We start from the raw sequence: 16,437 nt of genomic DNA, 5'->3' as shown, positions 1-16,437 counted from the left end.
CTGGCCAACACGGCGAAACCCCGTCTCTACTAAAAATACAAAAATTAGCTGGGCGTGGTGGTGGGCGCCTGTAATCCCAGCTACTCAGGAGGCTGAGGCAGGAGAATCATTTGAGCCCAGGAGGTGGAGGTTGCAATGAGCCGAGATCGCACCAATATACTCCAGTCTGGGCGACAGGTACTGTGTCTCCAAAAAAAAAAATTCTTAAAGTGACTTTATTCAAAATTACATACATTAACGATATAATAGATATCGTGCCTTTTTTAAAAGAAATTTGAATGTTTTCAAAGAAAAAACTTTTTGGAAAATGATATGAAAAATAATTTTAATATATGCTTTAGCCTCGGGCTACCAGAAGAGCCCCAGATAGGGTCGAGGGAGGCCTCAGTCCCACACCGTCCCCTTCTGCCCCGCCCAGATGGATTTCCAGGCTCAGGGAAGTCCCCTCTCGGGTCCAACTGTATCCTGCGAAGGGACGCAGCACCTGTCCCGCCTCCGCCTGTCCGCGAGGTGACGCCAGGCGGACCGGAGCGATCCTCTGGAGTCCTTCATCTCTATGATCTCCGCAGCGGCCTAAGCGACCCGGAAGCCGTGTCTGACTGAGGGGTCAGTGGTTCCGGGTAGGAGCTAGGTGACCCACGGCTGCTGCAGGGGTCTGCAGCGACTGCAGCCATGGGGGCGCACCTGGTCCGGCGCTACCTGGGCGATACCTCGGTGGAGCCCGACCCCCTGCAGATGCCAACCTTCCCGCCCGACTACGGCTTCCCCGAACGCAAGGAGCGCGGTGAGGCCCAGTGCGCAGGCGCAGCCAGAGGGCGTGGGGCGCGGGTGCCTGAACCCCCGAACCCTTGGCACCCCAGGGCTGGGCTCTAACCTCAGGTGTTGTATTTGGGTTTGGGTCTAGACTAGGAGTCCACAGGACGTGCGTGACCCCACCTGAGTGTGGAGGCGTTCCAGCCCAAGGGCACGGCTTGAGCAAAAGCCAGGGAGCAAAAGTGAGGCGACAAGTGGGGATTCGGGCAGGAATGCGACGCGCAGAGCTGGGTCGAGTCTTTTTTTTTTTTTTCTTTTGAGACGGAGTCTCGCTTTTTCTTTCAGGCTGGAGTGCAGTGGCTTGGTCTTGACTCACTGGCAGCCTCCACCTCCCGGGTTCAAGCGATTCTCCTGCCTCAGCCTCGCGAGTAGCTGTGATTACAGATGTGTACCACCATGCCCGGCTAATTTTTTGTATTGTTAGTAGAGACGGGGTTTCGCCTTGTTGGCCAGGCTGCTCTTGAACTCCTGACCTCAAGTGATCCGCCCGCCTCGGCCTCCCAAAGTGCTGGGATCGCAGACGTGAGCCACCACGCCCAGCCTCGGGCCAAGTCTTGGGGGACGTGGGGAGTCATGGGAGGGCAGGGACACGTTCATTGTACCCCCTTTCTGATGTCGCTGCAATTGTGGGGTATGCAAAAGGAAATAAGGAGGATTCGCAACGCAAATACTGTCCTGCAGAGTGCTTTGTTTTGCTTTGAGATGGGATCTTGCTCTGTTGCCCAGGCTGAGTGCAGTGGCGCAATCACAGCTCACTGCATCCTCGACCTCCTGGGCTCAAACGATCCTCCTGCCTCAGCCTCCCGAGTAGCTGGGACTACAGGAGCGCCCCAGGATGTCGGGCTGATTGTTTATTTTTTGTAGGGATGGAGGTGTTGCTATATTGCCCAGGCTGGTCTCAAACTCCTAGGCTCAAATGATCCTTCTGCCCAGCCTCCCAAAGTGCTGGGATTGCAGATGTGAGCCACTACGCCTAGGATGGTTTTTTGGTTCGTGTGTTTGTTTTTGCTTTTAATGTCGTAATATCACGGGCATACCGAGCACCAGCTCTGGGCCACGACCCACGTTAGGCACTGCAGATACAGCAGGGAACTGGAGGGATGCAGGCACTGTCTCCAGAGAACTCACAGCGCAGTGGGAAAAATTGTGGAATCAGGCAGAGCTGGGAGATGTCAAGGCAGGCTTCCAGGAGGCAGTGGCTGGAAATAAAGACGTGAAGGGTGGCCGGGCGCGGTGGCTCATGCCTGTAATCCCAGCACTTTGGGAGGCTGAGGCGGGCAGATCACCTGAGGTCAGGAGTTTGAGACCAGCCTGGCCAACATGGTGAAACACCATCTTTACTAAAAATACAAAAATTAAGGCTGGGCACGTGTCTCATGCCTATAATCCCGGCACTTTGGGAGGCTGAGGCGGGCAGATCACGAGGTCAGGGGATTGAGACCATCCTGGCCAATATGGTGAAACCCTGTCTCTACTAAAAATACAAAAATTAGCCAGAGGCGTGGTGGTGCGCACCTGTAGTTCCAGCTACTCAGGAGGCTGAGGCAGGAGAATCGCTTGAACCCAGGAGGCGGAGGTTATAGCGAGCTGAGATCACACCACTGCACTCCAGCCTGGGCGACAGAACAAGACTCCATCTCAGAAACAAAATACAAAAATTAGGCCGGGCATGGTGGCTTATGCCTGTAATCCCAGCACTTTGGGAGGCCAAGGCTGGTGGATCACCTGAGGTCAGGAGTTCGAGACCAGCCTGGCCAACATGGTGAAACCCCGTCTCTACTCTACTAAAAATACAAAAATTAGCCAGCTGTGGTGGCGCGTGCCTGTAATCCCAGCTGTCTGGGAGGCTGAGGCAGGAGAATAGGCTGGAACCCGGGAGGCAGAGGTTGCAGTGAGCCAAGGTCAGACCACCACACTCCAGCCTGGGTGACAGAGCGAGACTGTCTGGAAGAAAAAAAAAAAACAAAGATGTGAAGGGGCATGAGTAGGGGTTGACCAAAGAGAGGTGGCAGAGCCAAAGCTTCTAAGCAGAGGAGGGACACAATCAGGTTTGGTTGGTCAAAAGGTCCCACTGTCTGCTGAGTGGGCGACAAGCTTGAGACAGAGACCTCTAAGCAGCCTGGATTTGAGAGAAAGTTGGGAGATGGTATAATCACTCCAGTGTCCTCACTCCAGGTAGTCCTTCCGTCCCAGCTGAACCTGCAGTTCATTGGTCCGTCCACCTCCCTCCCACTGCCTCACATATCTTGCTTTGCCCAAGATCAGCTTTGCAAACACTAGTAACCTGCTGCCCTTCTCTCTTGCTTACTCTGGATAAACTCACCTCTTTCCCTTCCTTAGTGTCTATCCCCTTGCAACTGAACATGATGGAGTGGGGGAAGATAAGAAACAAACAGCTCTAAGCCAGGCAAAATGGCTCATGCCTGTAATGCCAACGGTTTGGGAGGCCAAGGCAGGAGGATTGCTCGAGGCCAGAAGTTCAAGAACAGCCTGGGCAACATAGCAAGGCCCTGTCTCTACAATTTTTTATTTTTATTTTTTAGTTAGCTGGGTGCAGTGGCACATTCCTGCAGTCCCGCTGACTGGTCTCCCGATTGGTACTCCAGTGGATTCTTTATGCTGCCTGGCCTTTCTCTTACCTCCTGATCCTTCACTCTCTCCCTCCCTCCTAGATCACTGTCCCCTGCCCTCTCTTTCCTCCTTTCCACCCCCTTTCAGCCAGTCACTTTGCTCACTGCAACATCTGCCTTCCCGGTTCAAGCGATTCTCCCACCTCAGCCTCCCAAGTAGCCGGGATTACAGGTGCGCGCCACCACACTCGGCTCATTTTTGTATTTTTAGTAGAGACAGGGTTTTACCATGTTGGCCAGGCTGATCCCGAACTCCTGACCTCAAGTGATCCACCCGCCTCGGCCTCCCAAAGTGCTGGGATTACAGGCATGAGCCACCGCGCACGGCCCATATTTATTTATTCGTTTATAGAGATGGGCTCTCGCTCTGTTGCTTAGGCTGGAGTGCAGTGGGGTGGTTATCACCCACTGCAGCCTCAAACTCCTGGGTTCAAGCGATCCTCCCGAGTAGCTCTGGCTACTCGGTGTACACTACCGTGCAAAGATAATTTTATTATTTTTTCTAGACATGGGATCTTTCTGTGTTCCCCAGGCTGGTCTCCCTAATACTTAAGCACTGCCAGACACGCTGTGGTGCTCTGTCTTCTGTCTGTTCTGTGTCTCCCTCCGAGGGCAGGGACACTTGTGTGTTGTGTTCCCTGCTGTATCCCCACCACTAAGCACACAGTAGGCAGTCTAAAGTCCTTGCTGCCAGCTGATTATAAGTTCGAGACAAAAGAGGGAGGAGTCTAGGATTGCCACCTGGAGCTCCAAGTGCAGATAGGGAATGGCCGGGGGCTGCAGGTGATACCCAGGCCTGGGGCTCAAGCGAGGTGTGGGGTGGAGGGATATCGGGCTCATCTACATAAGGGGCAGCAGCAGAGAAAAAGGCTCTCATGCCGGGCGCAGTGGCTCACACCTGTAATCCCAGCACTTTGGGAGGCCAAGGTGGGTGGATCACCTGAGGTCAGGAGTTCGAGACCAGCCTGACTAACATGGCGAAACCCCATCTCTACTAAAAATCCAAAAGTTAGCTGGGCATGGCGGCAGGCGGCTGTGGTTCCAGCTACTCAGGAAGCTGAGGCAGGAGAATCGCTTGAACCTGGGAGACAGAGGTTGCAGTGAGCTGAGATCTTGCCACTGCCCTCCAGCCTGGGTGACAGAGTGAGACTCCATCTCAAAAGAAAAGAAAAAGGCTCTCAGAACAAAGCGTAAGGTACGGCAGCCACAGAGATGGGCGACCTGGGGAGGCGGGATGTGGGAGGGGCCACAGGAAAGAAGGAAGCGGGAGGCTGGGGTCCTGGGCTGTTGGGTGGCCCTGTGAGAGCCCGTGTCTGGGCAGTGAGGGGGTGGGGCAGAAGCCAGGGAATGGGACAAGGGGCAGGAGAGGAGGACCTGGGCTTCAGTGGGATGAGAGAATCGCAGCTGGGAAGCAGAGGGGAGAGAAGCCAGCCGGGGACGACTGCCATTGAGATGTGAATGTCTCGTCTCACTTGCGCAGATGGGAAGGAGCTGGGACCGAGAAAGATGTGGACGTCAGGAAGGCTAGGGAGGCTGGGTCTGAGGGAGGCGGCGGGGAACGAGTGCAGGATCGCCAGGCACAGGCTCCGGGGTGAGTGTCCAAGATTCCTCACGCTCCCGTCGGCCTCCTCCTGAAGGTTGATTTGTCCGGAGTCGGGTTTGCTAGGTGAGTGGGGCACTGGGACCCAGATACTAGTCCAGCTGTCTTCTGAGCCCACGCCTAAGTACCTTACAGGAACTGTTAGCTCAGTGGATGCTCGGGTAACTTCCATGACCGGATGGTCAGTTCTGAGGCTGAGAGAGAGGCCACGCCACCGGCCAGTGCAGAGCTGGGACTTGGGCGGGTTGCAGGCAAGAAAGGCTGAGAGTGCTGCCTGGAGCTCCAGGTGCAGGTGGAGGGGCTGAGGGGTACTCTGGGAGAAGGTGGATTCTGAGCTCGGACTCTGGAGAGCGGGGCTGTAGAGAGTTGGGGACGGGCATCCCTGTGGGAGGGGAGGCAAGGATCCCGCACGGGATGTTGAGGTGCCTCAGGGTGATGGGGAGCCACCTTCTCCTGTCTGGGCCTTGGTGTCTGGAGTTACCTTTGTGCAAATTAGAAAAGGAGGCCCCTTCAGGACAGTGCATCCGTCAAAGGCATCTGCCATGCACTGCCATCTGCCACCTGGATGTGAATGGGGGACACCCCAAGCCGTGCCTTCCTGATGCCGTGTGCCTCGGTCCCCTGGGGATCCCCGGAATTGGGGTGGGGGGCCTCCAGCCTGGTTGAGTCCTGCCCACTCCCTGCAGAGATGGTGGCCACGCAGCAGGAGATGATGGACGCGCAGCTGAGGCTCCAGCTGCGGGACTACTGTGCCCACTACCTCATCCGGCTGCTCAAGTGCAAGCGTGACAGCTTCCCCAACATGCTGGCCTGCAAGCAGCAGCGGCACGACTGGGAATACTGCGAGCACCGCGAGTGAGCACCCCCACACCGGCCCACCGACACCCCCAGCCCGCAATACCTCATACCCCCAGCCTTCCATACCACTGGCCCACCCAAGCCCCCCGCATGCCCAGCCCGCCCGAGCCCCCCTCACCAACACCCACAGCCTGCACCCCACCCAGGCCCTGGCCCCTGGCAGGATGTGGCTCCAGAGGCCAGGGCCCTGAACTGCCACTGAAGTTTCTAGCCGGGCCCCACCTTAGTCCCAGAGAGGGCTCTCTAGGGGCCTGTTGGATGGGGACAGGGCAGGTGTTTGAAGCCACCTAGGGGAGTGGCCAAGCCCAGGTTCCAGTGGGAAGCCCTGCCACCTGCGTGGGCAGACCCCAGACCCAAGCCACAGGCACTCGGACATGTCTTCTTCAGAGGCCTCCCCTACAGCACTCTGGGACAGCCCCTCCGCTTCCCAGGGCTTGGGGGCGTGTCCTGGCCAGGAACCCTGACAGCCTGCCTCGTGCTTTTCCCCAGCTATGTGATGCGCATGAAGGAGTTTGAGCGGGAGCGGAGGCTGCTCCAGCGGAAGAAGCGGCGGGAAAAAAAAGCGGCAGAGTTGGCCAAAGGCCAGGGACCCGGGGAAGTGGACCCCAAGGTGGCCCTGTAGGGGGTGCACCCCCCCCACCCTATGGACCAGTCAAATAAAAGCCTTCAGGCCCCTCAACCAGAGTCCCCTCTTACTGCTCCGACGCGAGGGTGGGGAGAGAGGGAAGGGCAGTGTGGTGGTCCCCAACCCCGGAAGTGAACAGACAGAGCCAGAGTCCGACTGGGGCAGGCGGGCTTTATTCCGGGTGCTGGAGAGCTGTGGGCCCCACTCCTCCCCCAGAATACCACCGGGGTGAGGGGCTGAGCCCCAGCAGGGGTGAGCGCTCAGAGCAGGAAGGGGATGATGGGCATGCGCAGGGGCGGGTAGTCCCGGAACTCCTTCAGGTAGCTGCGGTGCTTGCCCTTGGCCCAGATGGTCATCTGGGTGAAGCCCACCAGGGAGAACAGGGCCACTGCAGGAAAGAACGGGCGTCAGGGAGGGGCTGCCGGCCCGGAGGGGCAGGGCCCCGCCAAGGGAGGGCGGCAGGCTCACCTGGGAGACACTGCGTCATGATGGCGAAACCGATCCAGGACCCCACCTGTGGGCAGCGGCGGAGAGTGAGGGTGGCCAGGGCTGGGCAAGGCCTGCTGTTCCGCCAGCCTCGCACCCCGTGTATGTGGCTGTCCTGGACTCAGCCAGCCATCTCCCGCCGCCCCTGCTTTCTGAGTCAGGGATGGGAACCCAATTCCAGCGGAGGCGGGGCTGTATACGGCGGAAGCCCAGCGGCACACGCCTCCCGGCCCCCACAGCAGACAGGCCGCGGTCTCCACCTCCCAATGCTCCCGGTGCAGGTGGCAAAAGCAGCTGCCCAGCCAGGCGCCCCCTCCTAGGGGCTGGTCCCTCCACATGGGACCCCAAGTCCCAGGGCAGAGGGGTAAGGCAGCCCCTCACCTCGTAGGTATAGTTGGGGCAGGACACCAGCAGGAAGAGCCACGTGAAGGGGTTCTTGGTGGGGTATGGGATCTTCCGGGTCTTGGACCCTGGCAGGCAGGACAGAAGGAGAAAGTCAGACCCCCTCACCCAGCCCAGCTGTCCCCCTGCCCCCAGCAGGCACTCACCAGCGGGCCGCAGGTCCCGCAGGGCCATGTGGATGGAGAAGTTGCCGAGCTGGCAGATCTGTCAGAGAAGCAGGATCAGCCTAGGGCCGCCCAGACTCCCCCGACCCCGTCCCCACACCCAGCCTCCTTACCACAAAGATGGCGAGCGCCAGTTTCACCTGCTGAGCTCCGTAGGCTGAAGAGGAAGCAGGGAGGGGAGGCCCATGAGGGGAGTACCCGCTGGGTGGGGACCGTGGGGGAGGGAAGGACGCTCTGAGGCCACTTACTAGGGGGCGTGTAGAGAGGGTGATTGATGTAATAGGCCATCCACGCGGCGAAGCCCCAGTAGTAGGTGCAGTTCTGAAAGGGAGCGGGGCAGGGATGGGACTTGGGCCAGCGCCGGACAGGGCAGATTCTGCCCATGTCTCATCCCGAGGGGCCTGGGAGCATGGTGGGAAAGGACATGAGGGGCCTTGGGGCGGGGCTGGGGAGGATAGGCTGGGCCAAGGGGTGAGACTAGGGCAGGGCTCTGTGAAGGCGTGGTGGACAGGAGGGGCCTGGGGTGAAACTGGGGCGGGGCTCTGCAGGGGCGGGGCTGGGGGATAGGCGGGGCCTAGGGGTGAGACTGGGGTGGATAGGCAGGCCTAGAGGCCCGGCGGGGACGGGGCTGGGGAGGACGGGCGGGGCCTAGAGGCTCTGCGGGGGCGGGGCTGGGGAGGTTAGGCGGGGCCTAGGGGTAGGGCTCTGCTGGGGAGTAGTGGAAGACAGGAAGGGCCTTGGGGTGGGGCTCGGTGGGGGCGGGGTGGGGCGGAAAGGCGGGGCTTAGGGGTAAGGCGGGGACGGGCTCTCACCTTGAAGATGTTGCGCAAAGGCATGGTGCCATGGGAGAAGCGGTGCACGAAGAGCGTCTCCAGCAGGCGCTTGACGTAGTGGAATGAGTGGCAGATGCAGGCGAGGCTGGTCGGGGGGAGCGGGCTCAGCTGGGGCTGGTCCGGCAGGTCTTCTGCCTTCCCCTACCCTCCTCCCGCCTGCCCCACTTACTGCACCACTGTGTGCCGACTGGACGTGAAGTCATATTTATGGCCATAGATGAAGGGCACTCGGAAGTAGAAGAGCAGGTAGATGAAAAGGGGCCCTGCGTACTCTGTTAGGAAGACCTGAGGGTAGAGGGGGGCAAGATGAGTCACCCAATGTGGCTGATGGGAAAAGAGGCCGTGGGTAGGGTCAGGACTCACCGTCACCCAGCTGATCTGGGCCCCCAGGTCCCGGAAGTAGAGTGTGGCCGTGGTGCCCACGGGCAGCTTCTGCAGAACATCCTCATCCTTCAGGGACTTGCCCTCTGCAGAGAGGCGGGCCAGGGCTCAGGGGCTGCCCGGGCCTTCTCCCACTGCCACCCAGGAGCCCATAGGGTGGGCCGAGTGGACAGCTGTACTCACTGGGGTCCAGGCGGAGGGACTGGCGGGCGGGGTACCACTGTGGATCTGCGGGGAGAACGGGGCAGTCACAGCCCACAGCCTGGCAGGGCTCAGCCAGTCTGCTGGCCAGCCGCTGTGCCAGCTTCTCAGGGCTCCCAGGGTGCAAGGACCCCAGGACTCCACAGCTCCTCCCACCCAGGGGCAAAGCCTCAGGCTTGTGCAGTTTCAGGACACAGGCCAGAAGAGCGCGGGCAGAAGCAGGATCTTGTCCTTCCCAGAGCCTAGCAAGGGCGTTCCTGCGAGTGCCACGTGGGGGCGCCTGCCCCAGTCACGCCCCAGAAGCCTGGGCCACACTGGGGCATCTCTGCAGGCCCCTGGGAGAGGGGTGCAGGATGGGATCCCTCCCACCCTAAGGTCCCTGGTCAAAGGGGTTGCAGGGGCAATGTGGCCGGGCCTAGGACTCACGGGTCTTGGTGAAGAGGTTCTTGATCTCCGCAATGGTGGCGTGGGGCTCCACCTGGGGGAAGCACAGGCGCAGGGACGTCAGCTCTGCGAGGAGCCCAGACTCAGGATGGGGAGGTACTGAAGGGGATGGCAGGCTGGGGGTTGGGCTGCAGCTATGGGAAGGGGGAAGGGCTGGGGTCCAGGCCTCTGCCTGCAGTCAGGGAAGGACCAGCAAGGGCCCTGCCAGTGCAGTGACAGCAGGGGTCTGGGGCTCCACTTTTACCCTCAGCCAGCAGGCCCCCAGCCAGGCTAGTGGCGGACTAAGCATGGGAAGGCGAGCCTGCTTCTCTGCCCCTCCCCTCCTCACCCATGACTCCCCTGGGAGCAAAGGCCCTCTGTCCTCCCCAGGGACAGCCCAAGCCCCTTCCCCCAGGCCCAGCCTCAGCAGGGGCAAGGCTCACTCCTCCACCGCCCTCCCAGGACCAAAATCCCTGCAGGGTCCACTGAGACTCCTGTGCCTCCATTTCCCCGCCACAACCAGGGGACGTGGCTATCCACCCTACCCCAAGTGAGGGCATACCCCTCCATAGGGCAGGGGGTGGGGCACAAAGGGCCCCACTGGACAGCTCCTGGGCTATAAGGATTGGGGTCCCGGGCCCAGTGCCCTTGGCCCAGTGCAGCCCATGCCCCAGTCCTACCTTGTCCAAGAAACACAGCTTCTCCCTTGTCTTTGCATCCAGAATCTCCACCTCGAAGAAGAGAACAGCCTTTTTAGGTTTCTTGGCCACCTTTGGGGGTGCAGGCCTGGGGAGCCCATTGAGGCCAAGAAGGAGGCCTGGGGTGGCCTCCCGGGCCACCAAGCTCAAGTTCATGTCCATGCCGCCTGCCACCAGCCCTGCCACTCGGCTCTGCCCACGGTGGCCAGCAGCCCCAGCTGCCGGCCGTCAGCCCCCACCACCGACCTCCCCACGCGAAGCAGCCCTGGGCCGGGCAAGCGCGATCAAATTCTGCCGCGGTCCTGGAAAGGAGCCCGTGCCGGCCCTGGCACTGCCGGCTTCTGTGCCAGATGTAACCCGAGTGGCAACCACAGCCACAGCCCAGCTAAATATAAAACCACCCCAGACTGCGCCCCCCAGGAGCCATGCCACAGACCTTCTCTGAGGGGGACTTGGGAGTCGCCCCCGGGAGCCAGGCTGCCCTGAAAGCAGCTTTTGAGTGGTCACAGCCCCTCAACGGCACCAGCACAGGGAAAGCCCCAGGGGCAGGCATGACGACACCTCCCAGCCCCCGCCCTGCACAGGGCCAGTGGCTGGAGGAGAGTGAGAGGCCAGTGGGCCGTGCAGGCCCCAGCTCGCAGCTCAGGCCTAGGGAGTTCACTGGGCTTGGAGAAATCCCAGCTATTTTGAGAATCCACGAGACAGATCATCCATTTCCCCTTCTGAGCTGTAAGAGACACTTTGGATTATTTTCCTTGTGCATTTGTGTTACCACGGAGGTGACAGATTCTGGAGTTATGGGTGCAGAGAGCCTCTCTCGAAGTGTGGAAAGGATCGGGGTGCGTGGAAGTTTTAGGCAAGCACCTCCAGCCTGGGCTGATGAGGCCTTCCCAACCTTCCTCCCCACCCACTTCTCACCTTGTAGCCACCTGTAGGGCAGGCTTTCCACTGAGTCAGCCCCAACACCGCACCCCCACCCAGGACCTGCGCCCCACTAAAGCCCGGCACTTCTTGCGTCTAAGAGCCAGGCCTGTGCCAGCCCCTGAGGGAGGAGTCTGGCCCAGCCCTCCCTGAGCCCCCAGGCCAGTGATGAACGATGGTGGGGCAGAGGGGCAGGGCTAGAGGGAGGCAGCCCCCGGGGATCTGACCCACCCTATGCAGGGGTCAGTGCAATACTATTATATAGGGGTCGTGGCAAGCAGGCAGGCCTGATCCCAAGTCAGCCATCAGCCAGCAATTCTTGGGGGACCCTTCCTACCCACAGAAACCCAGCGGGGGCCCCCAGAGGCTGCCTGAGGAAAAGGAGCAGGACACAATGCTCAGAAACAAACCTCTGGGCCGGGGCCATCCCAGGGCAGGCCCACCCACCCAGAGCCCAAGGAGACCAGGCCACAGCAGCTAGGGCCCACCCTGAAGGCGAGGGCACCACGGTCAAGCCAGAGAAGCTGGGCACCCCTCCTGCACACTCCCAACGACAGGGGGCTTGGTGGCCTGCACTCGGGAACCGTAACCAGCCCTGCCTTGTAGTCCCTGGGGGACCCCAGGCATGTCACCTCTCTCTGGGCCTCAGAAGGGGGCAGGTAGGAAGCAGACTACCTCCCAGGACTGTGAGGGTCCCGAGACAATGCATGGGATACACTAGGTGACCTCTGACAGATGGGAGGCCCCCCATGGGATACGAGGCATTGTTGCCCGTGGGTTTGGTTCAGATCCCCACTCCCCTGCTGGCCTGGCAGTCACCACAGCATGGGGGCCTATTTCCCCAGCTATGACACACTCGCCCCCACTTCCTGGACAGGAGGGTGGGAACGGGCCCAGCAGCCAGGAAATCCTGGCCCATGGGGCTTCCTGAGTCCCTGCTGTCAACTCCAGGCACTGCCTGGCCATGTGGCCTCTAGGGGAAGGTTACTGAACTCCTCCAAGCCACAGCGATAACAAGGCCAAAGAGCTGGCACATGGAGGGGCCAGAAAAAAGAGCTCGGTCACACCATGCAGGATGTCAGGCCCCACCAAGGGGATTTGTGGGATAGGGACAGAGGACACGGGGCAGGATGCACGGGAAAGGGTTAGCACAGCAGGGCCCTGGGCGGGCACGGGGCCTGCCCTGTGGCTGCAGGTATATTAATAGTTCCTGGGCCCCAGGCAGGCAGTGCCCACATGCTTCCAAGCCCGTGTGGCCTGCAGGAAGGCAGCCCGGTGTCCACAGGGAGAGGAGGCCTCCGAGTTCCTGCTGAACCACTCAACAGCTTAAAATACAACCAGCCCCTCTCCTTGTCCAGCCAGCTGCTAGTGGGAGGGGTGAAATCCTACCCTGCTCCCCCCAACCTGGGCACCAAACCAGGGCCCAAGAGGGAGAGTACAGCCATCGGGGTCCCGGCTAGCTGCTGGGAGAGGACGCCGGGCTGCGGCAGGAGGGGGTGGCCGAGAGAGGGGCCTAGGCCAGCCTGAGGCCCAAGGAGAGGAGACGCCCGAACCTGCAAGGAGGTAAGCCCGGGCTGCCAGGTGGCGCCTAGGGGCCCATGGGGACAGGAATGCCCAAGGATAGGGCCACCGGGCAGGATGAGTCCTCAGTGGGACGGCCACCCGTCTCCCATTTCCTGCCCCAAATCCCCAGCTCATCGGCCATCTCCTCCTAGAGAGAGGACTGAAAGGCTCTGGGGGGAGCATGAGACCTCTCCGTACTATTTTTGCAATTCCCAGTGTCTCTATAATTTTTTTTTTTTTTTTTTTTTTTTGAGACAGAGTCTCACTCTGTCGCCCACGTTGGAGTGCAGTGGTGCGATCTTGACTCACTGCAACCTCCACCTCTCGGGTTCAAACGATTCTCCTGCCTCAGCCTCCCAAGTAGCTGGGACTACAGGCACACACCACCACATCCAGCTAATTTTTTGTATTTTAGGAGAGATGGGGTTTCACCATGTTGCCCAGGCTGGTCTCGAACTCCTGAGCTCAGGCAATCCGCCCACCTCGGCCTCCCAAAGTGCTAGGATTATAGGCATGAGCCACGTGGCCCGGCCTGTAATTATTTCTAAGTAAGAAAGTTAAATAAGACATTCCAGGTGGGGTAAAAGAAACAAGTTACGTTAGGTGAAACAAGCCAGACACAAAGGGTTCCATATCTATGCGAAATGCCCAGAGCAGACAGACAGAAAGCAAACTGGAGGGGCCAGGGGCTGGGCGGGGGGAATGGGGAGTGGCTGCTGCTGGGTACCTGGTCTCCTTTCAGAGTGAGGAAAATGTTCTGCAACGAGACAGAGGTGGAGGCTGCACAAGAATGTGCGTGCACTCAATGCCACTGTTCACTTTTAAACCATTAGTTTCATGTTACATGAATTTCACCTCAATAAATTATTGTTTAAAGGGGTGAGGGGTAACAAACAGGCCCCAAATACCCATCAAAATAAAAACAGTCGGGTGGGAGGAGCAGGAGAGGTTCCCCACCCCCCAGAGGGAGGGCCTAATGTGAGACCTCATGGAGGGCTCCACGCCCCACACCCCACTGCCACCCCAATCTCTGCTCTGTGCCTGCCACACACACACACACACACAGACACACACACAGACACACACACACAGCCTGCCCAGGCCTGAGGCCAGCAGGGGGCAGGGGCAGCCCAGGGCTGCAGAGGGTACAGGCAGCTGCTGAACAGAGCCCCAGGCAGGGGGTCCTGAGCACAGACGGGGAGGCGGCAGGCTCTGGCCCCATCACCAGGAGGGGAGGAGAGGCAGGACCTCCTGAGGAAGCCCACGGAGCCACTCAGAGGGGCTGGGAGAGGCTGAGATGCTCTGGGCGGATGAAGGGATACCCGTGGAAGGGGGGCTACTGGTGTCAGCGAGGTCCCAGAAATGGCCACGGGCAAGGGGTGTGACCCCATAGCCTCAGGCACGACGGGCAGGGAGAGGGCAGGAACGGGCAGACAGGCAGGCGCTCTGGCCTGGGGCACGGGCTGGTGGCTCTGCCGGCCTGTGGCTCTGTGATGACAGTTCCACTAGCCCGAGAGGAATTCTCACCAGGAGGCCCAAGATTCCTGGGCCCAGCCAACAGCAACTCGTGGCAGCACGAGGTCAGGGTAGGGCCAAGAGCCAGGACACAGGGTGCGGCGCGAAGCCCACCCTGCAAGAGGGAGCAGGGGCGAGGTGTGTGCCTCCCAAGCCCGGAGGGGAGTGCTGCAAGCAACAGAGCCCCTGTCTTCACCGTCTTTGTGATCATGAAGATATTACTAACGGGGGCAGGAGGAGTGAAAAGGGGGGCTCTTGTTGTCTAAGCACTTGTCACAGCTCCTGGGAACGCGCCCGCCTGGTGGGTGAACCCAGAGAAGCAAACCCGCCCATTTCCTGGCTGTGTGGCCCTGGGCAAGTTACCCAACTTCTCTGAACCTCCAATTCCTCATGGCAAAGTGGGCTGTCCCCACCTGCCATCTGACAGGTTACCATAATCATCCCCAGTTTAGGATAAATCTTATTAAGAATAAATACGATGACCACGCACAGTGGCTCATGCCTGTAATCCTAGCACTTTGGGACGCCAAGGTGGGCAGGTTACCTGAGGTCAGGAGTTCAAGACCAGCCTGGACAACACGGTGAAACCCCGTCTCTACTAAAGATACAAAAATTAGCCAGGCGTGGTGGTGCATGCCTGTAATCCCAGCTACTCAGGAGGCTGTGGCAGAAGAATTGCTTGAACCCAGGAGGAGGAGGTTGCAGTGAGCTGATATCGCACCACTGCACTCCAGCCTGGGAGACAGAGCAAGACTCTGTCTCAAAATTTAAAAAAAGAATAAATATGATTAGGCGGGGCACTGTGGCTCACACCTGTAATCCCAGAACTTTGGGAGGCCAAGGCAGGCAGATCACCTGAGGCCAGGAGTTCAAGACCAGCCTGCCCAACATGGTGAAACCCCGTGTCTAATAAAAATACAAAAATTAGCCAGGCATGGTGGTGTGTGCCTGTAATTCAAGCTACTCAGGAGGTTGAGTCAGGAGAATTGCTTGAACTCGGGACGGTGGAGGTTGCAGTGAGCTGAGTTCATGCCATTGCACTCCAGCCTGGGTGACAGAGCAAGACTCTGTCTCAAAATAAATAAATAAATATGATTAGACCAACACTAGCAGAACAGCCATGCCAGGTGCACAAGGGGGCCAAACCCTGGCAGGATCCACAGGCCCCTTCTCCTGGGACGCTGACCATGCTCTTGAAGGGGCCCATCCACAGGAAGCCAGGGCCAGAGAGCTGGTGCAGTGATGCCTCACCCAGCGGGTCACAGCGAACCCAAACCCTAATAGCGAGATACTTTCACTGCAGAGGCCGAGCTGACCCGTCACCACCGGGATGACTGGCTGCAAGCGCCGGAGGCTGCGACGCTCCCCACTGCCCCCTTGTGGCCGCACAGCCTCACTCCCGCCTGCTGGAAGGGCGCCTGCAGCAGCCCGCTCAGGCACAGTCCCAAAGCTGATGTCAGGGAGGGAGACAGCTCTGGTACAGAATGGGACCTTAACCCTGGCCCTGCCACCAGCCAAGAGAGCTCAGGGAGCCTGCATTCATTTATCCATTCATTCATTCCTGCCTCCCTCCCTCCCACATCCCAGGCACTGTTCCAGCTCCCGGGATATGGCAGTGAAAAGAACCAAGCCAGACTCTGGGGTTCATGGGACCTAAATTCTAGCCTGTGCGTGCTGGGGAAGCAGGGGGTGGGGGCAGACAGCCATAGCATGTTTTGTCACCAAGAGCTGTGAACAAAACTAGAAGGCTGGGGGGAGGTCAGATTTTGTTGTTGTTGTTGTTGTTGTTGTTGAGACAGAGTCTCGCTGTCACCCAGGCTGGAGTGCAGTGGCGCTATCTCGTCTCACTGCAACCTCCAAGAGGATGGCCATTTGAGAGTGGTCAGGGAAGGCCTGAGAAAGGGGCATGTGAACAAAGGCCAGTAGACAGTGGGGGAACCAGTGCAGTCCAGGCAGAGGGAACAATAAGTGCCAAGGCCGAGGCTGGACCACACCTAGCGTGGCTGAGCAGGAAGGAGTCCTGTGTGGCCTGAGCAGAGTGAGTCAGGGAGAGAGTGGGAGATGAGGGCAGAAAGGTGACGTGGCAGTCTGTGCCACGGCTTTGAGGGCCATGGGCAGGACATTAGCTTTTACTCTGAGTGAAGTGGCAGCCATAGAGGGTTCTTGATCAGAGGAGGGATGAGACTTGGCTCAGGTTCAAGACTTGGCTCCCCCAGCTTTACCTGCTTGCCACTGCTGGGTGGAACAGACTGGAGGAGTGAGGGCAGGAGCTGGGAGCAAAGAGGGAGCTGTAGAGAGGTGAAAAGTGGGCTGGGCGCAGTGGC

General features: G+C 59.5%; 2 protein-coding genes across 4 annotated transcripts in view; one reads left to right on the top strand and one right to left on the bottom strand.

Moving 5' to 3' along the window:
* The first annotated feature begins 315 nt into the window (after positions 1–315).
* Positions 316–6,580, top strand: NDUFB7 (NADH:ubiquinone oxidoreductase subunit B7). Its single transcript, XM_002828796.5, has 3 exons — positions 316–784; positions 5,730–5,898; positions 6,391–6,580. Exons 1-3 carry the CDS (start codon positions 673–675, stop codon positions 6,521–6,523), a joined length of 414 nt encoding a protein of 137 aa, XP_002828842.3. The 5' UTR covers positions 316–672; the 3' UTR covers positions 6,524–6,580.
* A 97-nt stretch (positions 6,581–6,677) lies between these two features.
* The window catches only part of TECR (trans-2,3-enoyl-CoA reductase), a 37,001-nt gene continuing 27,241 nt past the window's right edge, over positions 6,678–16,437 (bottom strand). For 2 of the 3 annotated variants that reach the window (XM_024238432.3, XM_024238431.3), the window contains exons 2-13: positions 10,097–10,147; positions 9,420–9,471; positions 8,976–9,020; positions 8,775–8,878; positions 8,581–8,696; positions 8,391–8,496; positions 7,827–7,899; positions 7,692–7,735; positions 7,561–7,618; positions 7,394–7,482; positions 6,995–7,040; positions 6,678–6,914 (exon numbers count right to left, since the gene is read on the bottom strand). In XM_024238432.3, the coding sequence (XP_024094200.1) occupies positions 6,787–6,914; positions 6,995–7,040; positions 7,394–7,482; positions 7,561–7,618; positions 7,692–7,735; positions 7,827–7,899; positions 8,391–8,496; positions 8,581–8,696; positions 8,775–8,878; positions 8,976–9,020; positions 9,420–9,471; positions 10,097–10,147 (912 nt within the window). In that variant the 3' untranslated portion in view covers positions 6,678–6,786. Of the gene's footprint in view, positions 6,915–6,994; positions 7,041–7,393; positions 7,483–7,560; positions 7,619–7,691; positions 7,736–7,826; positions 7,900–8,390; positions 8,497–8,580; positions 8,697–8,774; positions 8,879–8,975; positions 9,021–9,419; positions 9,504–10,096; positions 10,148–16,437 lie in introns of all 3 variants that reach the window. The other variant, XM_054538701.2, reaches the window with a different exon arrangement.

The sequence above is a fragment of the Pongo abelii genome, chromosome 20 (genome assembly GCF_028885655.2).
Source record: "Pongo abelii isolate AG06213 chromosome 20, NHGRI_mPonAbe1-v2.0_pri, whole genome shotgun sequence".
Taxonomy (NCBI): Eukaryota; Metazoa; Chordata; class Mammalia; order Primates; family Hominidae; genus Pongo; species Pongo abelii.
Note: the sequence above shows the minus strand (reverse complement) of the source record. Positions and strands in the feature narration are given on the sequence as shown.